The 27,801-nt window shown below is 49.7% G+C and overlaps 3 protein-coding genes across 8 annotated transcripts in view; 2 read left to right on the forward strand and 1 right to left on the reverse strand.

Annotated features, from left to right (window-relative positions):
• The window catches only part of SSBP3 (single stranded DNA binding protein 3), a 47,028-nt gene extending 38,986 nt beyond the window's left edge, over positions 1-8,042 (forward strand). For all 5 annotated transcript variants that reach the window (XM_068689740.1, XM_068689741.1, XM_068689737.1 and 2 more), the window contains 9 exons: positions 2,751-2,815; positions 2,953-3,001; positions 3,209-3,244; positions 3,500-3,554; positions 4,165-4,235; positions 4,725-4,803; positions 4,936-4,964; positions 5,117-5,218; positions 5,968-8,042. In XM_068689740.1, coding sequence (XP_068545841.1) covers positions 2,751-2,815; positions 2,953-3,001; positions 3,209-3,244; positions 3,500-3,554; positions 4,165-4,235; positions 4,725-4,803; positions 4,936-4,964; positions 5,117-5,218; positions 5,968-5,997 — 516 coding nt within the window. In that variant the 3' untranslated portion in view covers positions 5,998-8,042. The remainder of the gene's footprint in view (positions 1-2,750; positions 2,816-2,952; positions 3,002-3,208; positions 3,245-3,499; positions 3,555-4,164; positions 4,236-4,724; positions 4,804-4,935; positions 4,965-5,116; positions 5,219-5,967) is intronic.
• A 2,480-nt stretch (positions 8,043-10,522) lies between these two features.
• On the reverse strand, positions 10,523-14,500 carry MRPL37 (mitochondrial ribosomal protein L37). The gene is made up of 7 exons (XM_068690561.1): positions 14,104-14,500; positions 13,537-13,720; positions 12,890-13,005; positions 12,193-12,378; positions 11,792-11,949; positions 11,075-11,278; positions 10,523-10,743 (listed from the first exon to the last, which is right to left on the reverse strand). Exons 1-7 carry the CDS (start codon positions 14,498-14,500, stop codon positions 10,666-10,668), a joined length of 1,323 nt encoding a protein of 440 aa, XP_068546662.1. The 3' UTR covers positions 10,523-10,665.
• On the forward strand, positions 14,428-26,551 carry CYB5RL (cytochrome b5 reductase like). 2 transcript variants are annotated; one of them, XM_068690562.1, is made up of 7 exons: positions 14,428-14,553; positions 15,756-15,935; positions 16,868-17,016; positions 18,228-18,315; positions 21,425-21,529; positions 23,378-23,581; positions 25,217-26,551. In XM_068690562.1, exons 2-7 carry the CDS (start codon positions 15,759-15,761, stop codon positions 25,418-25,420), a joined length of 927 nt encoding a protein of 308 aa, XP_068546663.1. In that variant the 5' UTR covers positions 14,428-14,553; positions 15,756-15,758; the 3' UTR covers positions 25,421-26,551. The 2 variants fall into 2 exon arrangements, with proteins under 2 accessions (XP_068546663.1, XP_068546664.1); XM_068690563.1 differs by lacking the exon at positions 14,428-14,553 and adding an exon at positions 14,622-14,648.
• Positions 26,552-27,801: the final 1,250 nt, after the last annotated feature.

Here is a 27,801-nt window from a genome sequence, read left to right on the forward strand (position 1 = left end):
CACTCAAACTCTAACACTCGTGTGCCGTGGGGGTCAGGGTGCCTGCACTGGTGGTAGATGTCCGGGTGGTTTTCCGTCTATTCCACAAATCTTACAGCTCCCTGCGCTCTCGCTGCACCCAGCCCCGGCTCAAAGAGCTGCTCAGACTGAAGCAAAGTTTCCTCTTACACTGCAGTAATCCCAAATCCTGCTCAGCCGCTCGAGGAAGGGGAGGCAGGGTGGGGAGAACCAGCCCAAGGAGGAGCGAACTCTCAAATTAAGCAGATCTGGGTTAATATATTCTGCCTTTCTGTTGATTCATTTTCCGAAGTGGATTTGCATGCTGCTCTGTTGACTCACTTCTGTTTGTTCCTTCGGAGAGCCTTCAAAAACAGATTACCACATTTCGGTTGTAGGTTTATCCTCTCTGCATTGTCGCCTACGTCGAGTTTTTAGCGCGAGGATCAGAGTCTGTCAGGAGACGGGCGCGTGTGCTCGGGTTTTGTTTTGTTTTTCCCCTCGAGACTGTCGAGAGAAAGCGAGCGTAGCGTAAAGAGAGTCGTAAAGAGAGTCGTGGTGTTCCCTAACACGAGCCCGGGAAGGGAGGAGAGCCCAGCTTCACGTCCACCCAGCCTAGGACAGGGATAAAACCCCTCACACATCACCTCCTGGACAAGCCCGTGCCCTGACAGCACCGCGGTGCCAGCCATGCAGGACCTGCTGCTCGCTCGCAACGCTCCTTGTGTGAAGGATGGCAAAAAGAAAAAAAACACACAAAAAAATGGCATTTGGTAGCGCGGCCGGCGCCAAGGGGAGCGTGCCGGGAGAGCTGCAGGCGCTGGCAGCGTGCGGCCGGGAGGCTGCTGGCTTCCCACTCGCAGAGCTTGCCGCGAAGCTTGGAAGCCGCGGCTGAGCGCTGCGTGGGATGGCGGCAGGGCTGGGAGCCGGGAGGAGCTGTGAAATCCTCGGAGCTTTATTTTTGACTCCGCCGCTCCCTGTGTACGTACATTGCAGAGAGCTTTTTAGAAGCGTGCCCTTCCCCTCCGAGAAGCGCGACTGCGGCGCCGGCTGCCTGCCTCCCCAATCTGGCGCTGCCTTCCCGAAACGGCGCGCTCGTGCGAGGGCTGCTGGAAAACATTGAACCCAAACCAGCAGCCCGCAGCTCCGTGCCCTTTTGATTTTTGTGAAGTGTTGCATCGGGACCTTCCCCAGCCTCAGCTACAAGTTGCTCCGCATCCAGCACCCAGCCAGGACGTGCCGGGGTCCTGCCAACTTAGGAACCATCCGTGAATCGCCTCTTACAACCCGGCTCCACTGCTTTTCCCCTTTAACACTCACACTTTGAGCTCTGCGAGGCCCCGCTCGTTGGTGCCAGGATCAGATTTGCCAGCGCCTCTATTAAAAGGTTTTGTAGCTCGCTGGCTGGCCCGGCATCCAGGTCGCTCGGCGCAGCTGCGCTCCCTCCCCACCCTCCTTGAGCATCTTTCAGATGGCTTCGTTTGCCTCCCTTTCAGCTCCAATTAAACATGCTGAGCTTTTTTTTTTTAACAAGGGGTTTGATGCCGCTATTCAGCGTAAATGGCTGGAATTTTGATCAATTAAGGCCTTGCTGGTAATTTGTTTGGGGAAACCCTTGCCTGCCTCCTCAAAACAAACTTTGTAGATGCCCGCAGCAGAGCAGCGCGTAAATCCGGGGAAAAGTCAACAGTGCTGAAGCAGGAGCTTGAAATTTGGCTTGGAGGGCTTGGGGGGCTGCGGACTAGGAAGCATCCAGCAGTCCCCCTCTGCTACCTGGGTGTTTTTGTTCTCTGAAGGGCAGAAATGCTGCCAAAAACGATGTGTCGCGGGGTGATTGACCCTGATGGAGGTGCGTTGAGGTCGATGGATGTGAGCGGAGCTTTGGGGTGTTGGGGGCACCCTGCTCCTGGGGGAAACCTCAGCCCAGGCAGCCAGCGAGCACCACAGCTGCTTCCCACCCCGACACCTTCCTCATCTTCCTCCTCCTCCTCCTCCTCCTCCTCTTCCCTCTTCCTCCTGCAGCCTCCCAGCACTGCAGGGCACGGGGACCGCAGCACTCAGCTTTCTCCCCAGCCCGTGTCCAGGCTGATCCTGCTTAAAAAAAAAAAAAAAAAATTACAGAAAATGAAAAACTACGTTTGGGAACAGGCTTGCTTAGTGGGGGAAGGCGGCGGCGCAGCTCTCCCAGCAGCAGCACGACCTAAATCAGGCAGCAGCGCGGCGCCCAGAGGGCAGGGAGCAGAGCGCGAACCAAATGGAGCGCGGCGTTGGGGGATTCCTATTCCTCCGGTGCCTTGGGCTGGGCTTTGTGCTGGATCTGTTCTTAGCAGATTAAGGGCGCTGATCTGAGGCTCCCCGGCCCCGCTGGAGGCCGAGCGGGGCGAGATAAGCCGGGAGGGGAGCCCCGAGGGGCCGGGGGCTCGGGGGGCTCCCCGTGGCTGCAGACTGGCTGCGGGGGGTTTCAGCAGAGCCGTGCAGCCGGGGGAAAACAAACCCTGCTGCGTGCACTGCCTGGGAGCAGAGGAGCCTTGCCTTACTTCGGGTTTATTTTTAAATTTCTTTTATTTTCACGTTTTGGCTCGTCGCCCCTGCGTCCACATTTCTCAGCCCGTAATTTTCCTCGGTGTTTGTTTCCGCGAACTAACCCTCTCGTTCTGTTGTTTGTTTGTGTCTTTTTTTTTTTTTCTCCCTTCTCTTTTCCTCTCCGCTTTCCCTTCTCGTTATGGTAGACTGATCCTTGGTTATCGTTGCAGAACTATGGCAGCGGCATGAGACCTCCGCCCAACTCGTTAGGCCCTGGCATGCCCGGAATTAACATGTAAGCCCCCGGCCCCACGCTGGGCACACGTGGCCGTGCCCTTTTGGTACCCGGGACTCTACCCGGCCGCCCCCGTGGCACGCAGGGCGATGGATGAAAGCAGAACTTTTGTTTTTTCTGTTTCCTTTTGTCTGCAGGGGGCCGGGAGCTGGCAGACCATGGCCCAACCCCAGCAGTGCTAACTCAGTGAGTATGCCCCATCCTCCTACCTAAACAACAGCGGGGCTGCTTGGGAAGCACCCCAAAAAAATGGGGCGTCCAGCCTGGGGCTCGCTGGGTGCTTGGAGGAGCCTCCTCCTGGCCCTGGCGGGGCTCGGATGCCCCGGAGCCTGCAGCTGTGTTGCTCCACGGCTGGTTTCCCGGTGCCTAAACCCCGCTCTTCTCTCCGTGTAGATCCCATACTCTTCTTCATCGCCTGGTACATACGTGGTGAGTCCGCCGCCGCTGGGTGGAAGTGGTGCACGTGGGGCAGCGGGCGGATTTGGGGCCGGGAGGGCTTTAGGAAGCAGGGGGCAGCGGGGGATATTCCCCCTGCTTGCTCAGATCCCCCTGTTGTCGGTGCTGGGGGGAATCCAGAAGGCTTCAGAGCTGTGCTCGGCTCTGGGGGTGCCGTGTTGGGGCGCGGGTGGGACAGGGCTGCGGAGCGGTGCCGGCACAGCTCACCCCAGCTCCATCTCTCCGCAGGGTCCTCCCGGCGGCGGCGGTCCTCCGGGGACACCCATCATGCCCAGCCCCGCAGGTAGGAGCCCAAACCCCGTCCCCAAAGCCAGCCCTGCCTCCCCCGGCCGGGTTTTTGGGGGGGCTCGGTGCCACAGCTGCAGGGGAGGAGCTGCGGCGCAGGCTGCGGCTGCTCCTTCTCCTTCTGCATTTTGATGAGAAGCCCTGACCTACATTTCAGGCTGGGTCCTAACAAAACACCCCCGGCGCTTCCCTGCCCCGCTGTGCCCTGTCCCCTCGCAGCCGGGGCACCTCGCTGCCACCAGGCTCCCTCCCACCCCACCCGCCCAATATTTTGGGATATTCCTCTCTGCTTACACAGGTTCAGTGGGATTGGGGCTCGGGGAGGTTTCAGGGTGTGGAGCGACACATGGCCACGAATTTCTGCCCCGCGCACCCCCGATAAGCCAGCCCCACGGTTCCCGGTTAGAAGTTGAATTATTTTTCACAGTTGAATTTCCGTGATTAAAAACTTTGTGGATCTTCATTAAATACAAATTAGCCAGAAAATGGTGGTACTTAGAGGGAATTTTAGGTGATAAAATACAAAAGAATGAGTTCAAGTGGCATGAGTTTGTTTTAATTAAGAAATGAATTAATCACCCGACTTACTGGGCTTCACTGTTCCACAGATTCAACAAATTCAAGTGACAACATCTACACAATGATTAATCCAGTACCGCCCGCAGGCAGCCGATCGAATGTAAGTCTGCTTTCTAATAATTTACATATCAGATACCATAACAAATCATAATTAACTTCATCAGTTGAGAGCAAAGCAGTTTAATTGATTTCAGCCATTTGTTACAAAACAGAAATAAAACAAACCATCAAAAAGCGATTAACTCTTTGGCGACTTTGTTCGGTTTTTGTGCTTATCGAGAGGGCGGCCGTGGCAGCTGCACACCCCACGAGCCTGCGGGTTTTAGGGCATGTGGGTGACTGCAGGCCTTGTTCTGTGGGCATTTGGAGACAGCCCTCGGTGCTGGCACGGTGTTTGGGTTTGCACGCCGTGGTTTGGCCAAATATTATGGTCACGAGCCCCAAGAGGTGTCCCGCAGCCCTGGGAGGTGGCCACGTCCCTCCTCCAAGCCCAAATTGGACTGTGCTGCGGGGACGGGTCACCCAGAGCCGCCGTGGCCACCTCGATGTTGCTTTTGGGTTGACGTGGGTGTTGTTTTCTCATCCGCAGTTCCCAATGGGCCCCGGCTCTGACGGCCCCATGGGCGGCATGGGCGGCATGGAGCCCCATCACATGAACGGATCCTTAGGTGAGCGCCCCGCGAGCCCCCGCGGCTTCCAGACCCCGGGGGAAAAGTGGAAGGGAGGAGCGGGGCAGGAGGGAGCCGGGGCTGCGGGTGCGCCTTCAACAAGGCTTTTCTCCTTTTGTCCCCACGCCACAGGGTCAGGAGACATAGATGGACTTCCAAAAGTAAGTGAGCTGCTGGGCGGCTGCGTCAGCCCTCTTCTCTCACCGGGCCTTGGGTGGGGACGGGAGCGGGGCCGGCGGGGCCGTGTCCCTGCCCCGTGGTGCTCTGGGGGCGCGGGGACCTGCTCACCACCTCCCCGCTTCGTCTTCTGCAGAATTCTCCAAACAACATAAGTGGCATTAGCAATCCCCCGGGCACTCCAAGAGACGACGGGGAGCTGGGAGGCAACTTTCTCCATTCCTTCCAAAACGACAATGTGAGTCCCCCGGGGATGGGCGCGACTGCCGCTGGGTGCCCGGCCGCAGGCTGTGCGCCGGGGAGGCCAAATCCCTCCCTCCTCCTTTCTCACCCAGGCTTTGCTCTTTGCAAGCTGCTCCGGGACGAAAGGCAGGGGAGGAAGGGAGACATTGGGTGGGTGTGGGTGGGTGCAGGCTTGGGTGCTCCCAGGTTGGTGAGACACAGGGGAAACGGAGGTGAGGAGGACACCAAAAGGCTCCCATGGGATGGAGGCCAACTGGGAGAAGCAGCTCAGCTCCCAGCCTCCTCCCTGGAGCCACTCGGGTTCCTCCAAACCAATTTAATGCCACGGGGTGGCCGCCCCTTCCCTCTTTACCAGCACAGGTGAGGGCACCGGGCTCGCCCCGAGCACCTCGTGGCAGGCAGCCCGGTCGTGGCGCTGGCTCAGGCGCTGTGCCCGGGCCTCTCTCCTGCTCCCACTGTATTAGCATCGCGTACATGCGTGCATTTTAATTATTTTTTTTAATTGCTTCTTACCCCATACTGCTTTGGTTATTTTCTCCCTGGAAAGGCAAGTTACAGAGCACATTACGTCCTGAAAAATGAGAGTCTGGAGCACACTCTCCGTGTGATTTATTAGCTCCAATTACCTGGCTTTGTAGTTCTCACAAGCCCGAGTCGCTGCCGCGTCCCCGTCCCCAGCCGGAGCAGCGCGGGGCTCGGGTCCGGCCCGCCTGGCGTCTCACCCTGGCTTTGTCTCTCTTGCAGTATTCCCCCAGCATGACGATGAGTGTGTGATTTCCCTCCCCCTCCTCCTCTCCAGGATAAAGAGAGTCAGCTGCCGTTCGGAGGATCTCAAAGAATTATGCAAGAAGAAGCTAGGTGTATTGGCAGGGAGACGCGTGGCGGGGGCCAGAACCCCAGGTTTAGTTTCATGCAATAAAAAGGCTGAACTTTTTATTCCATAAAACATGAAGGACAAAACTTAAAATATTTCAAGACATGACAAGATCCTTCTTTGTGCAGAAGGGTTTATATATGTACATGACACTTCTTTTTGGAAACAAATGGAAGCCTCTAGCACCCAACTCCGATCTCTTTGCTTTGTTCTTTTAAATAAAGACAGAAACAGAACCCTGTTGTATGTTTGTGCCGTGCGACACCAGGAAGCTAGTCTAGATATGAAATCTCATGTTGTCTCTGTTGTAGTCATTTTTTAAATAAACTGGACAGTTTACAATGGTGGTTTTCGTTCAGAAGGCCTGTTTTTTTGGTTTTTGGTTTTTTCCTTTTTTTTTTTATTTTTTGTTTTTTTTTTTGGTTGTTCGTTTGCAGCACAACGCTTCCTCCTCCAGTAACAAGATCTGCTTGTGGAAGAGACTCCACCACCTCATTATAAACTTGTTAATGCAGGTGACCCCTTATAGGATCACATCCTCGAATTAATTGTGATCTTACTCTCTGTGACTGTGGCATGCACTGTGTTAGTCTTTCCCCCCCTCTCCGAGTACAAGAAGAAATCTCTGCCCCTCCCTTCCCGAGAGTCCTTGAGCTGGTTCACTGCAAAATCAAATTCGACTTTTTTTTTTTTTTTTTTTGAATCCACCGAAAGAAAGGAGAAAGAAAGGGTTAATCTGACCTGGGACTTTGAAACTGTGATCTCCAGCTAACTTTGGTTCTTTTGGGGGCTTTGTTTGCTTTCGTCTTTTTGTTCCGTTTCGGTTTCTTTCCTCTTGAAGACGTGCTTTTGTCAGGGTTTCACTTCTCTTATGATTTGGAACTGGATGGAGATATTTTTTAAGGAATTATTGTTGTTAAAAAAAAAAGAAAAAAAAAATGTATCCTTGCTATTCTGTAGGCTCGCTCTGTCATAAGAAAATAATAAAAAAAAAAACTTTACGGGAAGCTCAGAAAAGCCCTCCCTGCTCCGGGGGAGGCGGCTGCAGCCGAGGGGCTGCCGAGCCGTGTGGAGGGAGGCTGGCGGAGGTCTGGGCTCTCTGTACATTACACTACCCCTGTAGTTGCTCTTTGTTTTTTCTCAAGCTCCATTTCTGCTCCATGTATATCATATTATGTAAAATATTATCTCCCTGGATTGACCCTTGTGCGGATTATTGAAAGCATTGTATCTTGTTTCAGTGTTTTTTCTTACCTTGTAGTCTGGTTCTGAAATACCGAGAGGGGAAAAAAAAAAACAAAAAAAAAAGTAATTATTATACATTGTAGTTTGTGTACGATATTTGTTGATAATGTTTTATTAAAGGGATGTCTTTTTTCCGCACCCCTTCATTGAAATGTTTTTGGGAACATTTGGCTTGTTTTTATTATTCTGACTGCAAGACATGAGATGACAAAACTTTTTTTAGTGTGTAATACGAATTTTTTTAAATGTTTGCCTTCTTTTTCCTAGGCATTTTAATTGTGCTTTACCTGTAGAAAGTCGCTGGGTAGGGAGGGCGGGTGGGACGGGGGGGCTGAGGGTGTCAGTCTCATAGTTACAGTCAGGTTAATATTTTAAAAGTAATGCTAAGAAATGACCGAATGAAGATTTGTTGCATCGCAAAATGCGCCCGTGGGCTCCAGAAGGGGTCAAAATTTTTTCTTTTTCCGCTTTCCATCTTGTTCAGGTTTTGTTTTTTTTTTGTTGTATTGTTTTTCCTTTTTTTTTTTTTTTTGTTCTGACGTGAGGAAATGAAAGGACCGGTTTTAATGTATTTTAAAATGAATAGCTAAATTATTGTCTTCATTGGTATGGGATGGTTTTTGTTTTTTTTTTTTTGAATGAAACGGTTCTCCCCCCTTCCCCCCCCGATGCTGTAATAAATATCGACATAAACATTTGACCCCGGTGCGCTGCAGTTTCTTCCTGGTGCTGGCGGCTCCTCGAGGCTCGGAGCCCAGCGGGGTGCTGGGGGCACGTTTTGGGGTGGGGGCGATCCAGGGCGAGATTTTGGGGCAGGATCGTGCTGTGTAGGTGCTGCGCTGGCAGCACAGCCCCTGGATTTAGACTGGAGACAGCCCGGAGAAGCTCAGCCGCCCGTGTCGGGTTTATACCTGGCGGTGTCAGGGCTGGGGCCGTGCGTTCCCATCCCTCTTGGAGGAAGCAAAGTTTGGCAACGTGGCCCCGGGGGTGTTCAGAGCTGGTGCACGCAGGGACCGGGGACAGGGACTGGGGCTGTCACCAGGGACCGTGGTGCCAGCAGCAGGACCCCTCCTTCTGGGTTTCAGGCTCATTTCGGTAAACACCACGCTGAGAACCCGCCACGTTCCCTCCTTGACAAGCCTCCTGAGCCCGAGCTAAGGTTTAATCGCCTCCCACCTCGGTTTTCATTAAATTAAAGGCGGGAGGAGGCTGTGAGCAAGCAGGGCTGCAGGTGGGGTCCAGGTGAGCCTGGGTTTGTACCAGGCGAGAGCCAGGGGAAGGTGGTGGGGCAGAAATGCTCGCCTCGCACGGCACGAGGGATTCAGCCCACGAAATACTTGCTCTGCGTGTTGGATACCTGCTGAGACTGCTGGCACAGGAGCTGGGCGAGTGGGAGCAGCCCGAAAAGGGTCCCTGGGGACAGCCTGGGCAGCGTCACAGCAGGAGGGCTGTGCCATCAGCCGCTCGGCCACCGGTGCTGTCACCACTTTATCCCTTGGCTGGCCCCGTCAGCGTGTCCGAAAGCACTCAGGGAGGTGGCACACGCCACAAACGTGGCTCCCAGGGGCTGTGGTGGGGAACGGCCGTGTGGTTGTGCACACTCCGGGCACCTCCGGGTCCCTCCGGCCTGCACGAGCCACCCCCTCCTCGCACGCTCTGCTCCCCGCCTGCCGCTCATTAAAGGTTAATGGCGGCTTCTCGCTGAGGTGATGCCGCTCAGCTGCTGACGAGCCTTATAACTTATTGATGCCCACCCAGATGTGCCTCCCTGACCTGTCGTCTTCCTCCTGCTCCCACCTCTCTTGCACCCGTGCCGGGAGCCCTGCGCTGCCCACCTTGAGTTCACCTCGAGTCATCTCAGGTGGATTGCTGAGGCCTCTCGTGACCAAAGCCAGACCTTGAAGTGAGCTCATTCCCCTTCTGACTGCCCAGTGTCTCATGGCCTCTGCCATTTTTCAAACCGGCCGCACTCTGCCCTCATCCATCCCTCGCTGTGCTCTGTTTTGCCTCTGTGGCGTCCTGGAGAAGGCAGGATTCCAGCTGTAGCTCCCCTAACAGCCCATGCTTTGTGGAGCGGTAAAAGCATCTAAAGGGACTTTGGCTCTGTCCCATGAAGACCTCCTTCAGACTCCAGCATCTACAGGCACGCAAGGTGCTCGGTTCCTTCAGCCCCTCTAACACCTCCAGTCTCTCAGCGTGTTTCGTCGGTGACAGGGGGCAGCGGGGTCGCCGCCCTCAAACGGGCCCTGACCCAAGGCAGGAAGGTGAGGGGAGGGCTCCAGCCCGTGGGCTGCTCCCTGGGACTGTGCAGCAGGGTCCCTGCCACACAGCAGAGCCAACCTGCGTGAAACTGAAAGGAAACACCTTCAGAAACAACCATCCCCAGGCAGAATTGTTTCTCTTTGAAGCATTTTGCCCCCAATGACTGAGGGATTTTTTTAATTTAACTTAAGGGATGAATCCCAAGTCATTGCGTGCAACTGTTGATCTCGAGTGTGATTAGTGAAAATCTGTTTTCTGAAACCTGCAGCGTGGGGCTGTTTGATAGCCTGAGACGGGAACCCACAACTGAGATGTTGATCCAGATGGGCAGGCAGGATCACAAAGCACAGACCAGTCTCTGACACAGGATTCTGCAGCGATTATGAATTTCTTGGAAATGTGCTCTTCCCCTTAAAATAGCTTAAAATAGCGCAGGCTGTCCTGTGCCTTCCCATGTGCTGAAGGTGCAGAGCTGCAAAACATTTTACATTTGGTTGGAGCTAATTTAGCCTTCATTTTACAAAAAAAAAAAAGAAAAAGCACACTTAATCCTCCCATCTTAAAAAGAACGTGCTTCCTGCTCACTTCACTCTGGGTGGCAGGGAGAAATTCCTGTTTTTAGCAGCAAATCCCCGTTACCAGGCACCAAAGTTTCATGCTACGTTCTACATCGCTTTCCCAAAATGGATGTTTCTTCATCAGTATCGGGAAGAGGTAAAAGAATTGTGGTTCTAAATTTGACAAAACAAACCTGATGATTAAATAATTTGGGAACTAAGCATTGGGCAGTCCATGCAAGCACACGGAAGCAGAAAGGAAAGGAAGCAGACAGGTTCTAGGCAGCAGGAGGACGCACTGGGTGACTCTAACCAGACACCAGAGGTAAGCCCCTCAAATGAAAACTTCTTCAGGCACAACTTTGTTTAAAAAAAAATTTATTTCACTAGCAATATAATTTATTTTTGAACGTAAACCAGTCCACCTTTCCTTAAATAAGTGATGGCTCTGGCAAAGAGAAGCAGCAGGTACAGTTGGTGAAGAGTCTTCTTTTGAGCTGAATTTCACACAGCTCCGTGCAGATACAGTGCCAGAAACTTCTTGAATGTTTCTGGCTGAACGCCATAGATTCCAGCGGGCTTCTGCAGAGGGAAGACACGGATGCTCAGTTTGCAGTGAAGTAATTAATGTAGACAAACAATGGCTTTAAACGCACTCAAATAAGACTTCAAAGGGGGTAGCTTCCGAATCGTGCTCTCCCTCCCCCAACGGTTTGTGTGTGGGTACTTCCACTGGCGTAACACCTGCGTAAGGCTCTCCAGTCAGAGCCCAGTGCCCGTGTCAGCTCCCTTCAGCTGGTTTAAAACCTGGGCCACAGCCTCCTGCCAGCTCCCAAACCTCTGGCAGAGGTGAGAGTGCTGTAATTCCAGGGCCACTTCCCACCTCAGGGCTGTTTCGCCCCTGTCTGCTTACCATAACAACTCTCTTCTTGACTTCTGGAACACACTGGGCTTTCTCATACAGGTTCTGATCAGAGTCAATCCAGACGAGGTTCTTTATGCCATCACTAGACACGAGGTCTGTTGTATTTAACTGGAACACCATGAACTGGAAGAGCTGGCCATCCGTGCCAACGCTCTGCACCACTATCGGCTGCTCCAAAACCTTGGGATCGTTCTAGGAAAGAAGAAGAACATTTAAAAAGCCAGTTGTCACAAAAACTGTATGACTAGTTGCTGATTCTGCATCTTCTGCTTGGTTTAAAGCCAAGTTTTTAATAAATGTATTGTTACCTTGCCCAGAAAATTACTCTAGTCAAACAAGTTTTGAATGTAGATTTTGGATTTTAATTAAAATTCTTCCTTCAGCCAGCAATGAAGTATCAATTTGCATACCGAGCTGTGGGGTGGGTTCGAGTTCTACAGTTAAACCTACACCCTGCTGCCTACCCATTACCGCTCCGGTGCATGTTACATCATGAACACGCTCGCTGCCGAGGTGGATTTTTGGATCAGCAGTAACCATACCTGAAGGTTGGTTAGACCCCCGGCGTGGGAAGCTACAATACAGTGTCATCAGAGCAGATCTGACAACTCCTGTATGTATCACATCAAGGGAATTTCACAGCTCCTTCTGGCTGCAGTGTTAGAGAAAGAAGAAAGCAGGAGAGCGGCCGTCTCCGGTACGTACCCCGTACAGCACCCTTGCCTTCGCCAGCGCGTTGCCGAAAGCAAACATCAGCATTTTAGCACGGAGCTGTTCTGGTCTGAACCTGTCAGGGCGAACGTTGGCCGATTCCAGGAAATACAGAGTGTGAGGATGAGGGTACGGATAACCATCTTTGAAACCTGAAGGGCAGATAAGCACGTCAGAAATCCCTCGGTACGAGACAACACGGCCAACGTTTTCTCCCATATCTTCAAGAACTGTTTGAGTAATTTGCCCGGGTTTTTCTCTACAGAACTGCCTAGGCTGGGGTAAACTTGCACACCCTGCGCCCAGCTTTGCTGCTCCCCTTCCCATCCACTCCCACAGATGTCTGGCACAAAGGCAAGGACAAACAGAAAATTGTTTTCAACTGCCAGACGTACCTGTGTCATCGAGCTCTCTGTACACGTTCACTTCCTGAAGATCAATTGTAGGCGAGATGGGATAGAAGGTCTCCAGCACGTGCTCTTCGGTGGCCAGTATCTCCTCCTTGGAGGCTACTGGTGGTATCGGGGCCACGGAGTTCATGAGTATTCCATTCAGGCCACGGACCTGAAGGAGAAAGGATTCTGGGGAGGGAAATTAGGCTGCATTCAAACGTCACTAAAACAACATCAGGGCAAGGCGTACGTTTCCTTTTGGCAACAGCATCCCAGTAAGTCTTTGTTCTGCAAGGTCCACTCTCTCCCCCTCACCTCCAGACTAATCTTACATGGTAGCTCTGCTGTAGGCTCTTTCTCCAAAATAGCAGCGTTAATTACTAGCGTTCATTTCTTAACTAAGCATATTTATGAAGACAACAGAACAGATTTGGATGCCAAAAATAAACAACCAGTTCTAAGACACTGGTTCTCTTCTCCCACTGTCATGTTGATGTTGTCTAACACCTTAATAACCTCCTTGGGGCACGTATCCTGTCACCATGCCTATCCTTACAGCACTATTTAAAACTGGAAGAATTGCTCAGTTCCAGAACTTGTTTCATTTTTTTCCAGGTCTTCAGCTTTCAAGCTAGTGGCTTTGTTACCTCTCTCCCCTTAACCAAAAGAGCCAAAGGCTTCCACCCCAGCAGCAACCAACCTCTTTCCCACACAGCTGCAATCCTGTAGTTTCTAGCCAACATTCTTTTAGCCAGGGAAGGATACTTCATTGTCATTAACCGGCACAAATGTATCAAGTCTTCGAACAGCACAGGGCTTTAGAATAAAGAGAGGAGAAAAAAAAAAAGGTTACATAAAGTAAAAATATTACCATGGCAGGCAATGCTGCTGGGACCTGAATGCTATAGAACATTACTGTCTGTAAAATATATAATAGCATAACATTTCCAAATGGTTAACACAGATTTCAGACTAATACCCAACAAACCAGCCTGGTTCCAAGTTGGCAGAGGCAATGCTTACCATTAGTTATTTTTAAAAATGACATTCTGAATCAGCTAGAACTGTATCTCAAGCAGAAACAGAGACCTTGGCCTAAAAGGAGCTTTAATAGAGTGTATGTGTTTACATTGGTACTACTGTTGACATTCAAAACTGTGTTTTGTTTTTTTATAAGGTGACAGCCTTATACAAAGGCTCTGATAGTTTTGCATGGTAAGTGAATCTCTCAGCAGCAGATCCATGCATGAGCTTTCTTTGTAGTGTTAAAAACTCTGGTTCTTAAACCATCTTCTTGGTGGTTTAGGCTGGTTTACACTAAAGCCATGCGCAGGACTGAGAACTTACCAATACTTTTCTCTCCTGGGAGCAACTTCTGTCGTCTCCCAGAGCCGCGCGTGCGCGATCGCACGGTGCACTGCCTCGTCCTGGTCCTGGAGCTGGTGAGTGGGATCATTGACGATGCTGAGCACCGATGGAGGCAAACCTTGCACCAGCTTCGTCTTGGTGAGCCACTGCGCTTGCCGAACCCCTGCAATCAGAGAACTGTTAAGGCTGGAAGGGACCTCCAACAGCAGCTGGGCCAACCACCCCCTGCCACCAATGTCACCACCAAACCACGTCCCCAAGCACTACATCCAACTCTCCTTGAGCACCCCCAGGGACGGTGGCACCACCACCTCCCTGGGCAACCCGTCCCAGTGCCTGGCTGCATTTTGTGAGGAGAAACATCTCCAAATTCCCACCCTGAGCCTCCCCTGGTACAACTTGATGCATCCCCATCAGAAACACGGGCCTGTCACCGAGACCACTCGATGGCTTGGCAGGGGTTCTCAGCATGGATCTTTAAGCGATAAACCCAACGCATTTCTTTGATTTTGGCACCGAGGGGGGCAGGCCAGGCGCTGCGGGTACCTTCCAGCATGCGGACCCGCTGGTGGCACACGAAGCAGCCGCGCTCCTTGCGCAGCGCCATGTCCTCATAGCGCGGCCCGGGCGAGTGCCAGGGGTCGTGCCAGCCCCGCTGCCAGGCCGGGAAGCGGGGCCGGGCCAGGCCGGGCACCCGGTGCTGCCGGGCCTCGTAGGTGACCGTGTCCAGCTCCACCTGCTCGCGGACCGGCCGCCGCTCCGCCCTGCGGGACAGCACCTCCGGGGGCGGCCCGCGGGTGGTCCAGGGCGTGCGGGGCAGCGGCCCGCGGGGTCGGGGCGGCCCCGTGTGGGTGACGATGCCGCGGGGCCGCGGCCCGGCCCCCGCCGCCCGCCTCAGCGCCGCCGCCGCCGCCATCGCCTCAAGGGCCGCCGCCGCCGCCATCTTGTCGCCCTCAGGAGGGCGGGAGGGAGGCGGGGCGGCGCCTGCTGCCCGTGGTGAGTGACGGGGGAGGGAGCCAATGGGAGGCGAGCCCTGAGGGAGGTCAGCCAATGGCGCGGCGGAGGGGGCGGGAGGAAGGGCAGGTGCGGGGGTAAGTGAGGGGAGGGGGAGGGAGGGGGGGGGGAGGGGGGAGAGGGGCGGGGGGGGAGTTGCGGCCCCTCAGGGTCAGCCCCAGCCCCAGCCCCTGGGCGCCTGTAAAGCCCCAGAGAACGCACAAAGCACAACAAACAAACCGAGCCCCTGACTAACAGCGCCTTCCATCTTTGTTTCTGCCCGAATTTCCCCTCAACAAGGCCCCTCGGGCAGTTTGTCTGAGCAAAACGCCCCCGCTGCGTCCCCAGCCTGAGCAATGGCCGCTCGCACCAAGCCCGGGCACACAAGGCTGGGAGCACGGCCGGCGATCCCCTGCCTTCCTCTTCTCCCCCCCAAAAAATCCAAATTATCGTCCTTCTCGCGCAGGGGTGAGGATTAATTGATGCTTGCACGGGAGCTTGCAAATGAAGCTGCTCCGAGCACTAAGCGCGCTTTTCTCCAGCCCCGTCACCCGCGGCTTTATAATTTCCTCCAGACCTTTTGTTTAAATGGTGCCGGTGTAAACGTGCTGGGGATGCTGTGAAGCCGTTGTATAAAAATAACCGAGTCCCTGAGAGGTCGGCATCCCGATTGGTGTTGGAGGAGCGCTCGCCGGGTGTAGCTCTGTGTGGGCCAAGGGTTGGAGATGAAAATCACGCTGTGCGTGCTCCTTGCCTTTTCCTATGTGTCTACATTTAAAGCCAAATCTGCTTATAACCAAATTGTTTGTTCATTTGCCTGTGAATTTACTGTTTTCTTGTAGCTTCTTGGCTCTATGACCCACCTTCAGCTCCGTGCCCCCCCTGCTCCATTTTAAAGCAGTGCTCTGGCAGTGCTTGGGGTTGGCCAGCCCTTGTGGTGGACTGAGCTGCAGATTTTTGGGCCACTTTTTTTCCAGAAATCACCACCTCGGTGGCAGGACAGCAGAGGCAGCGGGCGCGTGAGCAGAAACGGAGCATTGCAGGCAGCAGCTCAGCTCACGGGTTTTCAGTTTTCTGCTTCCCCTGAGACACGCACGCAAGATGCTCGAGAGAGATTTCGCTGTCCTTCTCCAAGTAACGCTCAGCTGATGGGCACGTGCTTCTCTCAATCCCGCTGTTTGTGATGCAAGGCTTGTGTTTTGCAGACAATGAGTGGAAATGAGGATGAGTGGCTGGCTCTCAAGCCCCAAGAACCTTCTCCATCCCAGTGCTGTGGCAGCGGCTGCAAACCCTGCATTTACGATGTGTATGAGAAGGAGCTTGCACGATGGGAAAGGGCCAAAGCAAAGCAAGACAAAAGCCTCCTCACGGAAGAGAAGGAGCAGGTCAATTTGTCTTCGTCGTGTCCTGGGGCCAGCGCTTTGATCATACACTTGCTAGCGAGTGAGGCTGTGGTGGTGGGTGAGGGACGCAGCTACAGATTAAAGCGGTGTCTTAAGACTGAAAATGCAATTCCCCAAATCAGCCTTTCCAGACCCCGCTCCCCCTGCCTGCTCTCCCTCCTGTAATGTGATTTTCCCAGTGTCGGGTTCGCCCTGGTGTCTCGTTACAGCCCTGGGTCTGCAGCTTCTGCCAGGCCATGTGCTGCCCCCAGGCAGCCAGAGCAAACCTCTGTGAAAAGTGGGAAACGGGGGAAGATGCAAAGAATCACCATTTTCACTGCTGATGGTTTCCTTGCAGAAGTTCCACTTTCCTGACCTTTTTTGTCTTTTCCTGTTATTATCCCTTATTTGAGAATGAAAAAGCTTGCATTGTGCATGGCCTGGTATTCAAATAGTTGTCTTCAGAGTGTAATTTCAAGCTTGTCAGTGCTCTGTTACGTAAGATTTACTGTGCTGGGTCAAGCAAAAATGTTCAGTGTTGAAACAGCTAACGGTATTTCCTATTCCGAATGGTCATCAGTAGGTTTCAAAGTTGCCCCCAAAGCAGTGCTCAGCTCTTTTAGCAGTATTATTTCTGTTTGTTTCCAGACAGGAGAAAATGAGTGCAGTGAGTCATAATAAGATGACCTTGCTGTAAGGTGTAAAAATGTAATTTTAAAGGGGGGGGATCCAAGATCCCAAAGTGCATACTGCAGAACACCGTAATGAATCAGCAGAGAGCTGGAATTTGCACCGGGCCCTAGCATTTAATATGAGCTCTTCTGGAGTCCTGAGTATCTCAGGCACTAAATTAGCATACACGTTTGCTTCCAAAGAAAAATGAAATAATAAAAGACACCGTCTAACCAAGTAATTATTTATTGTTGTTCTTGCAGAGCAATAATTCAGAACTAAATCCAGATACATTTACTGCATTCAACATAAGCTCAGTGGAGCAGCTAACAGAGGACACCTACCAGTACAAATTTGAATTACCGGGAAATAGCAGTCTGCGATTGAGTTTAGGACAACATATCGTGTTAAGGTATTGTTCTCTGTGCTAGTTAAACAGTCTGCATTATGTAACCTAATATATAGGGTTTTGTCAATAGACAAAGCCTGCATACCAGGCAAATCATAATTTCTATAGCTACATGATGATACAGATGAAAGGCCTTGTGAGCTCATTAGTTCTACTAATTTTATGGTAAAAGCCATTCCAAAGCTGTATTTTTCTTCAGCATTATCCTTGCATCGGTGGGTCAGAAAGAACTAGGTGTGATTAAGAAAATCCATTTGCAGAAAGAAAGAGTCAAAGAATAGATGTTACAACAGATGATTTACTCCAGCGTGTTGGAAAGCAGACAATGAGCTGCTCTAACCCCAGGGCTCAGTATTTTAGGGTCTGTATCTTGGGGTAACTCAGCACCCACAGTGTTATTTCTGATGTCCAGGCATCTCCCGATTTCTAGAAAAACAACCCTCCTGTGTGGCTTATTGCTTGCCAGAAAGGGGTCACTTGGGAAAAGTTTATGTCTCTCTCAGCCATCTGTGGTGATCATTGCCAGTTAGAAAAGTCGTGTTATGATGCCATTGATCTGTATCTGTTGACGTTATTTGTACGTTAACAGCTGATGTATACAGCTGGCTGGCTGCGGAAAGTACATGCTTCCCATTCCGCCCTCTCTCCTAATGCAGCCGAGGAAAGGGCTTGCTCACGTCAGTCAATTAACACAGTCGGCAGTGAAGAGCACTGTGGATACATTCTATGGAAAGGGAAGACTTACATGGTAATACAGTCTATATTGACAGGAGCTCAATTTAAGGCTGTGCCCTAAATTTCATTAGTTAATTGCCAGATGCTGTCCAAACACAGAAAGAAAGGTACGCCCCAGCCCGAAAGGGATAGCACACTTACCAAGAAAGCATTTTCTCTTCCCTTTCCCGCTCTTGCTCACTGAACTGTTTCTCATAAAACATCTCAAGCCTCCTTCCACGGATGTGTCCGAGAGCTGAGTGTGGGGTACAGATGGGGCCAGCACCAGGAAAACAATAGATGCATTTAGAAGTTATGTCCCCCATCGATTTGTACCTCTCACAGGGAAATGTTTTGCATCTGTGCACAGGCTGGGCCATTGGGAAGCGGATCTGCTGCCTCCCTCAAGCCTTGCCTCATCTCCCCAGGGGAAAGCACAAGTGTTGGTAATACCTGTCAATGACACGAGTTACAGTGGCTTCCTATATTTCTCTTCTCAGAGGAGAGGTGAACGGTTTGGAGGTCCAGCGAGCCTACACCCCGATTAGCCCAAGGAATGCAGAAGGTTACTTTGAAGTTTTAGTGAAAGTAAGTAAGTCTATACAATATAGATTAGAGTGGAAGGTGCCGGGGACGGTGTTTTCTTCTAGGAACCAAGCACACTGTCAGTACTTCAAGTGAGCCTGTCAAATCCCTCATGGGCTGCTTCTGTGTTGTTTTGAAGCAGTTGTGCTTTGCTGATAAAAATTGCTTTTTCTTTCTTTTTTTTTTTTTTTCTCCCACAAAACTGAAAGCAGAAGAAGGTGACACACAAACAACTGCTTTGCAGCAGAAGCCCTGCAAAGCATTTGAGAGAGCCTCTCGGGAGCCTTGCGGTTGCCAGTGTGGAAAGAGGAAAGAGGTGCCCATTCCACCTCCATGACTTCATTCTGCCTTTTCAATCTGTCTTTGAAATCACACCCAGTAGCCCGCCCAGTTGAGCCACTGATTTTGGAGAGTCTTTGCCCAGCCCTGTCTCTCCCTGCTTTATTTTGCATTAAGGACACTCCTCATAAAAAGCTTTCATTTTGGTGAAAAATATGGGAAGAAAACGGGCAGGTGTGCCTGGTGTGCAGGCTCTGGAGCTGCCTGCAGTCTGAGAAGTGTCCCCTTGAGTTCGAAAGGATTTTATAGGAGAACTTGGTTGGAAAATTGTCTGAATAAAGTCTGCAGGGCCCTTATAAATAATCATTTTGTGTGGCAAATATCAAATTGAAGAGGATTTTTTTCTGATGTTGTATTTGTATGTCACTACTGATTCCTCAGGGCAGACACAGACTTTGGTATAGGTGTGAAAGTCTGAGAGCTGAGCGTCCCGGGTGGCTTGCACAAAATGACCATTTGTCCTCTGCCTGTCCTCCAGGATTTCACATTTTGGAGGTCTATTATGCATTGTATGTTCAAGCGCAAGCCCTGTTCTTTAGAAATGTGTACAGCTTGTATAAGACACCTGTGGGAGGGTCCTTTCACCATTCTTGTGGCAATTGGTGTGTGGTAGGGGAGAGAAACGTTGCATTTGAGTTGTATTAATAGGATACATTCACAAGATGACTGTGAAATTTCATGTATACTTGCTTATTACTCACAGGTTTTGCATTTCAATAATAATAGTAATGATTGTAATGATACCTTTCCTTTATATAGAACCTTTCATCCCAAAGGGAGCTATAGTTACTCTCTGGCAGTGACAAAAGAGGTTGGTAACACCCAGTGTAAAGCAGCCATTTTTATAACTCTCTCTGTAGGTTGTGGTATATTTCACACTATTCAGGCAATTTTGGAAAGTACTATATTATTATTATTACTATGCAATCCAAGCACTGTTCAAACCCTCTGTCTCCTGTTATTATAGCATTGCATTTGTGATACTACAGTTAAGTGTGAGGGAGTTGCCATTTACAGAGCATAACCCTCTTTTTGAGTGATTTTATAATGCTAGGGTTTCTCTCCATGTAAAACTGGGTGTAGAAGTTTTCCCCCAGGAGATAATTATTTTTTTTTTCTTTTTGTTTAGAAAAATTCATTTTAAACCCACTCAATCACTTCTCACTTCAATTTTTGGAAATAATTTTGGTGAAAGAAGGGTTGTTTTAGTTACCATTGCCATGGTCTGTTGGGAACAGGCCATAAGGTGGGGCTGACTTTTCTCCACTTGCCTTGGGTTTCCGTGTATGGTTGAAGAAGGTGAGCATCAAACACCATTCCTTTGATGCCACTGTGCACTCTTTGCACGAGACTAAGTGCCAGCCCAGGGCCCTCTGAATGTAAAACGTTTCTGACAGTAACTCAGAGCCTGGATGTATGTATATGATGTGTTTACATTTTGAATCTAACAACCAGTGCAAATAGATCTTAATGATAAAGATATCTTATTTGAGGTCGTTACAAGGGGAAGAGTATCCGTGCTCTTTATTAGCCAGCATTGCTTGCAAGCACAGACACACGCTTGCTCTCTCACTTTTTCTTAGCTGCTTTGTGGTTCACCAGTTTTGTTTGCCTGCAGTGCTGCTTGGTGGCCAGCCAAGGCACTGGGGTGTGGAGCTGGGCTTCTGTCCAGTGTGCATGCAGAAAACACCCCAAAGTACCTTTCTCTCAGGTGATGTGGGCTGGAGACTTTGAAGGCTTGTATCGCATCCCATCTTCTGCCCTCCGGTTGTGTGGCTCTTCCTCAGGCTTATCAGTGGCATCACCTCTGTGTGCGGCCAGTTGTCTGCCACCACTGTTAGCCTTATCTGCTCTTGTGGGGTGGGCCAGACGTTGTTCTCCGGCCAGACCACATAAAGTGTGGCCATTCTTTTGTGCATATTCATTCTCATCAACCATAAAGTCATTGTACAAATAGGACACACACAGAGAGCGAGCAAGAGAGCACATTACATCCAGCAGCAAGGCTGCTTGGATAAGCCCTTCATTTTTCAGCAGCTCCTTGCTTCTCTTTTTCTTGCAGGCACTGACCCTTTCTCATCAGTCACAAGTGAAGCTTGCATTCCTGTGGGGAAAAAGCCTCGATAATGTTTTTTTTTTTGTGCCTGGTAGAAAGTGAAGCATTTTTTCACCAATGTTTTTCTTCTGCAAGGCCCACATTAACATACATTTTTTTTGAAATGTGGAGGCATCCCTTAGCATCCAGATGATCTGTTCTGAAAACAGAGTTTTATAAATGAGAAACCTGACTTCGGGTCACTAATTGTATCAACACAGCGTTTGGGAGACCGAAATAAAGGAAGAGCTATGCAGTGTTTATATAACTATCAGTACCCAGAGGGCATTTCCAGATCCCATACCCTGAGATCTGGAGAACACTTGAAGACTTGGACTGTGCTTTGCATTCAAGACACTCTTCTCTGTGTGCTTTGTAAGCAAGAACTCTGATAAGCTTTTTCCAGTTTTGGAAATTCAGACTGCATGAGAGTGGGTTGTGTTTACATTATAGTCAAGCTGGAATGGATCCAATATGATTTAATTTAAATGTCTTTGTTTTGGGTATAACTTTGAATTATTTTTTCAAATAGAACGATCTTTCTTTCTTTTTAAATGCATGAAATGTTTTTTGCCCCCTTCTCGTTTAAATGTAGATAACTTTATAATTGACTTTAAGCTGGGAAACTTTCCAGCAGAGTATAATTATTCTTTTCTTTTGTGCAATGTTTTTTATTAGTGCTATGAAGCTGGGCTAATGTCACAATACATAAAAACTTGGAAAAAAGGAGACACGGTCTTTTGGCGTGGGCCGTTCGGAGGGTTCCCATATCGACCTAATAAGGTTAGTTTCCTAAGAGGCATTGGATGTTTCAGCTTGTGGCAGCTCGCTTTGTTTAATACTCCAAAGGGAAGACATCAATTTGATTACTGTTTTCATGATTATTTTAGGGACTTCCTGGGTTATTGTACGGTGCTACAGCATTAGCAGTCAGCTGGAGAAAGCAGACCTTATTGAACTGCAGCATATTTAAGGAGGAAGAGGAGAGGGAGGTGGGTGGGAGACTGGAAAATTAGCAAGGCTGTCTGTTCATCGCTTGCATTAAACGTTCTGGATTTGTTTAAGAAAGGGAACTTATTCTGTACCAGCAATGAGTGCAGATTGGTTTTGCCGTGTTTGAACCACGTTGCTGTTTTGTGACTGAGCACGAGTGAAGAAGAGATGTTGATCTTCTTCTCTCCTGGGTGTTCCCTGAACTACAGCAGCTCCAGTGAGGTGTCACGTCACCCAACCACTCTGCAAATGCTGATCCTATCTACTGATACCAGGCTCTCTGCAAAGAAGGGCAGATCCAGTTTCAGGGGAAGGCTTCTCACACAGCCTAATTTTGTTACTAAATTCTGACCTTTCAAATGAGAAGCAGAATCGAAACATTGGTCATTAGGATCCCAAAGCCCCATTTCTTCTTGTTCTTTCTTTTCTTCTTCTATTTTTTTTTTTTTAACCAGCAGAAATAGGGCTGTAAAATCCCAGTGGCCAAGCTCCATGCAGAGCAATTGTGTTCTGCTTCCTGAAATAGTGTCCCTGCTGTGTTAGGCTACTGTTCACTTCTGTTCCTAAAAGCTTCCATATCATTTGGGACAGAGCACAGCAGCCATGCCTAGAAGTGGGTGCATTCAGGGGCTGGCTGGGTGATCCTTGTATGCGCAGTGTACAAAGCACCTGAGCAATCCTTGAAACAGCTTGCTGTGGAAGAACTGTTAATATTTATGAATTATAACAAAGGTCCTGAATATAAATTTCTGAGTAAAATTCCTTTTTTTTTTTATTTTTTCCCCTCTATTTGCTGCCCATAGCATAGGATTTAGATTCAGGCAGATCAAAGCCATTTGAAATAAACTGCCCCCAAAGCAGCCCCTGAGCAGCAGCCCCTTCCCACCACCAGTCTCCAAGAGGCTGCTGACTGTCAGGATAGGTGAGCGTCCAAGCTGCAGAGCCTGTTTCATGGCAAGGTGGTCAAACTTCAGGCCTGACCTTCCGAGATCTTACAGACCGTGCGTTCCCACTGGCTCTGACTAATTAATGGTTTGTATAGCACAAAGGAAATCATTTCACATTCAGATGGATGTGTGCATGAGAGATGTGTTCAAGCTCTCAGTGAAGTTGGTAGGAGTTGGACCAGTTCCTGTCTGTAGCAAATCCATCTGGACGCTGTTCGTGCTGATAGCTTCTCTGCTATATGTAGTCACACTCCACATCTTGAAGCCCTCTGGCTTCCAGCACCCCGTCAGACTTTGGCTGTAGAGGGTTGGGGTTACCAAATCCCTGGCTGTGATGAACAGGGCGGGCGTAAGATGGTTTAGGAGGGAGGACCCCAAAACAGCGTACAGCTGAACTGAAACTGAAATATAAATGACCTGGAATGAAGGCTAAAGTTATAAATGTTTATATTTGGATATAATCCAGTTTCATTAAGTTTGGTATATAAAAATCATGCAAATGCTGTCTGTAATACTCGATGGATTTTGTAGAAAAATGCATTCTGAGATTTGCATTTACCAGTTCATGCCCTGGTACCTGATGTGGTCTCTGTGTTGGGACCCTTTACCAGTGTGGCAGAAGGAGGAACTGACAACGAGCACGTTCGTTTCCAGCCACAATGGTTAACTCAAAATTCTGTTTTGTTGTTAGCACGGAGAACTCCTCATGCTGGCTTCTGGCACTGGCCTCGCACCAATGCTTCCCATTCTCCAGTCCATAACAGATGATGAAGAGGATGAAACTTTTGTGACTCTTGTTGGCTGCTTCCGTACATTTGAAACAATTTATTTGAAACCTCTTCTCCGGGATCTGGCTCGATACTGGAACATCAGAATATTTTATGTCCTAAGCCAGGTAAGTAAATGGATATGAAGTGGATTTATGTGAGGGTTCTGTCAGCTGGACGAACCTTTTCTGTCAGTGATCTTAATTCTTTCCCAGTCATCAAGGCTACTTTGTGATCTAGCAGCTGCTGTTCTTAAATCTACTAAATATTCTCATGCTGCTAGCAGTCTGAAGACTTTCAGGGAAGCAACCATTGCTGCTTGGCCTCTGACCCCCTCAGTAGCCCTTCTGTTGTCAAGGACCCACTGATTCATATTCACCGTTGACCATTTCCCCCCACTTCAGACAGTTGTTGCTGCACCTAAGCATTTATGCAAAGAAAACTTGACTCTGGGAGACTCGCAGCAAATAAACTATTTCTTTTTTCCTAATACCAGTGCCTTAGTCTGTCCTTATCTTCCATTCATTGCTCATGGCTACATCTCTCTTCTTCTAGGATGTTAGCACCAATTTCCCAGCAATTATTTTTCCCAGCTGACCCATTTTCAAACTTTTTAAAGTTGCGTCCCACTCTCTAAAATCATTTTCTATGCCAAATCCATGGGATGAGGGCATACCTCTCTCAGTGGTCTTATGATTTGAGCAGTCGTTTTCATTTTCATTTGGTCCCAAAGTTGCCTGTGTTCTGCACAGATTTGGTAGTTGAAAATTATTTCCCTCAGAAATGAGGATTCATTGCAGGGAGGATATAGAAAGAATTATTTATGCTAAGGGAATGAATCCCATTGCATTTTTAGCTCCTCAGATGAATCATTTTTTGTATCTCATGGTGGATCTGCCTCATACATTATGTTCCACATATGGCCTTGGCAAGTTGAAATTAGGTATAGAGAAAAGTACTTGTGACTTAGGCATCCCCTCAGCCGTTCTGTAGGGGTGTAATCAGCAATTGTCTCTGGTGACACAGGTTAGGTACCCTTTTCAGGACGGTGCTTTCTCAAGAGCCTGAGGAGGTCTTGAAATTCAACCCAGGGAAGGGCAAGAAACCCTTCTGACCCCTGTCAACACAGCCTGCACACGTACATCTCTCCCTTTTGTCTCTTCTCTTAACGGGTTTGTTAAGAGAAAGCTCTGAGTGGTGCATCTTCCTTTTTAGGATTATATGTGCCTGTCCCAGTGTTTCACTCTGCTGCCAGAGTGAGTACTGCTCCCATCACATCTCACCACTTCCATACCTAATTAATAGTAGGGGGGGTCCTGCTGGATCTGACATTTCTCATGGGATCAGCGCCGTGTCTGCAGCAGGGCTGGCTTCCTTTCAGTTGCTTTGGTCAAGGGAGATGGGACTGAAAGAGGCTTGGGAATGGAGGAGGCAATGGGGAGGAGTAGTCTTGGGACTTAGGACTGGGGAATAGAGAAGGCATGGTGGGAAGTGGTTCCCAAAGGAGAAGGTTCCGCAGTGCTTCTTGGCAGTAGTTACACTCTGGTTTTGTTCAGTCCCCTCTGAATTGGTGGCCAGATCCAGTGGCAGGGAAGGATTTAATCTGGGCTTTGCAAGAGTAAAACAGCTCTTGGAATGGGTCATTTCTACCCAAATGGAGTCACGAGGGTGAAAAACGTCCTGTGGGGAGGAGGGAGACTTGTCTGTAAGCAATTGACTGTCCTTTTCCCTGTGGCACACTGCAAAGCTTTTTGCCTTTTCAGGAAACGTCACTGGAAAAACTTCCTTGGAGCTATCAGGAAAACACGTACACTGGTCGCCTAAATGAAGACTTGATGAAGACGATAATAAATTCCTGTCGAAGAAAGCCATTCGTATTAATTTGTGGCTCTTCTGCATTCAGTGAGGATATGAAGAGATATCTGAAAGCTGCAGGGATTGAAGAAAATTCCTGTTTTGTCTTTTAACAGGATATTCCAGACTTAAGAAACCTCAGGCCAAGCCTTGGACATCCTTGTTTCAAGACGTAGTTTATCGAGATGACTGATTTTGAGCAGAGATCCTTGTGCATATACATTCATAGGCCTTTGGCTCAAATATTTGCCTCCATTATGATTCTCAATTGTGAGAGTGTTTTAAGGATCGGGTGGCCTTCCAGAATGACTGCTGCAACCACCCAGATGTCAGGGAACAGCATACTAATTTCAATAGAAGTCTTCACATGCAATTCTGAGAGAGATCTCTTAAGGGTACTAAGAAACATCCAAGTATAGAGCTCTGCTGTAATATGAAGACTAATGATGTGCTTTGAAATCCATGTTAGTCTGCAGTGGCATTGTGCCCTCTTAAATGTACCCTGGGGAGATTTAATCCTCAGGGAGAAGATTGCGTGGCCAAAGGAACAGCAGAGCACTGGCACAGCACTCTGCAGTCTGTGGGGTTCACACAGTCGTGTTGTTATCTTGCTGGGTGATGCCAGGCAAGCCACTTCAGCCTCTGTGTGCCTCAGTTGCCTTGTAGTACACTAATATGGGATGAAGATGCTGCTTTCTGTAAAGAGACTTTTTTTTAAAGAAAAATCTATATATGAGGATGGATTTACATGTGCTGCCCAGTGAGGACTTGCACTGCCTGCTCTGAACCTCAACCCTTGCAGTGCTACCTGGGGGGAGAAAGGAGTGTCCTAAATGTCATTGTGAGAAACCATCGGGGCTGTAGCTGCTGTCTGTCAGGGAAGATGGCTCTCTGCTTTTCATGACCCCTAAGTGTTGTGTAACAGCCCTGGTTCATTAAATCAAAGTTTTTTCCAAGTAAATAGCTGTTTCTTTTTGTCACAGGACTTTAGCAGAGTGGAAGTGCTCTAAGCATATGAGAGCAACACCCAAGGAACAAAAGCTTCACAGGAACCCAGCTTTGCTGGGATGCTCCCCCGTGGGGCACAGCAGAGCCATGCTCTGTGCAGCCCTGGGGCTGCCATGGAATTGCAGTCCATGCGCTCCAGCCCCTTCCTTTTCTGTCCAAGATGCTGTTGCCCTTGCTTTGAGATATCCTCTCTCTACTCCTTCACCTTTTTAGACCACCATGCTCACTAACTTCACCTGCAAATACAGCCTTTCTGCACACCTTTGTGTTTTTCCCTCCATTCCTCGTTCATCCCGTGTTGGGATTTCCCAGGGTGACAGATGATGATGCATCGTCATTCCTGGCCCATTTTTACCTATCTCAAACAATACACCTCGCACAAAGATGCGCTGTTACTCACAAGAAGCAGAGCACACTGAAGTGACGGCTGGGTCTGCCTTCCCATGCTGAGCAGGGTCGGAGCTGAGAACAGTTTTGGCCCTGAGGACGCAGTCTGCAGTGCTTGCCATTAAACCACAAGGAGTCCTGTGCACTTGCACAAGTGTGAGCATTTACAAGGCATGATTTGGTCTTAAATGGCGTGGGTTCCCCTCACATCAAGTGGGATTTGTCTCAGTTACCAAATGCCAGGACTGAGTCCAGTACGGATGCAGCTTTTATGCCGACTTCATCAGAGCAAGGAAAGCTGGTCCCTTAACCCAGAATGGGCTTTGGCTTTTAACGCAAGCAGATGCCATAGAGCTGCCCACATTAGGTCCAAGACAAACTCTCAGCTCCCCTCCAGACCACGTTTCAGCCACCATAAACCACTCTGTAGCAGAGGTGTTTCTGTGCAGCAGCAGGCTGAGAAAATAAGGAGTTGCTCTCCCTGCTTTGTCCCTAGCTAGCAGCACCAAGTATTTTCCTCAGACATCACACGCTCTGAAAACCTCGCTCTTGCTTTAAGCATTCTGCCTTTCTGAGATTTTGCTACAAATCCACAAAGCCTTTTTGCAAAAGGCCCGAGGTAAAACTTGGTGCCTGCTTTGGGAAAGCGATGAATTTCCGAGCGAAAGCTGGGACTGTTCCTTTAAGCGCAACCCCAATATGTCTGGGTATTTCAGCACATATGGGCCACGATGGTTAAACCCTACCCAGCTGGTCTGGCCATTCTGCCGCGAAGCCTCCTGTCTTTGTTCGTGGCTAAAAGGGAGGGTGGTGAGAGACGGAGCAAGCTGTGAATGCTGCGGGTTGCAATCCTGCAAAGGCAGCCTGCAGGGGAGCGGGAGGAGGCGACGCACTGAGCCGCCGTGCCGGAGGGGACAGGGGTCCCTGCGAGATATTCTCTGTAGGGGAGGCGATGTCCTTGGCAGGGTGAACTCGAAGGGGCCTTTGAACAGCCCCCGGCACTTTGTTCTGCGTTTTCTGCCCTTCTCTCTCCCTTCCCCCTCTCTCCTTTTGTCATTTTTCAGGCTGGATGTCAGCGTGCCGCGGGTCCCCTCTGCCG

The sequence above is a fragment of the Anas acuta genome, chromosome 8 (genome assembly GCF_963932015.1).
Source record: "Anas acuta chromosome 8, bAnaAcu1.1, whole genome shotgun sequence".
NCBI classification, from domain to species: Eukaryota; Metazoa; Chordata; class Aves; order Anseriformes; family Anatidae; genus Anas; species Anas acuta.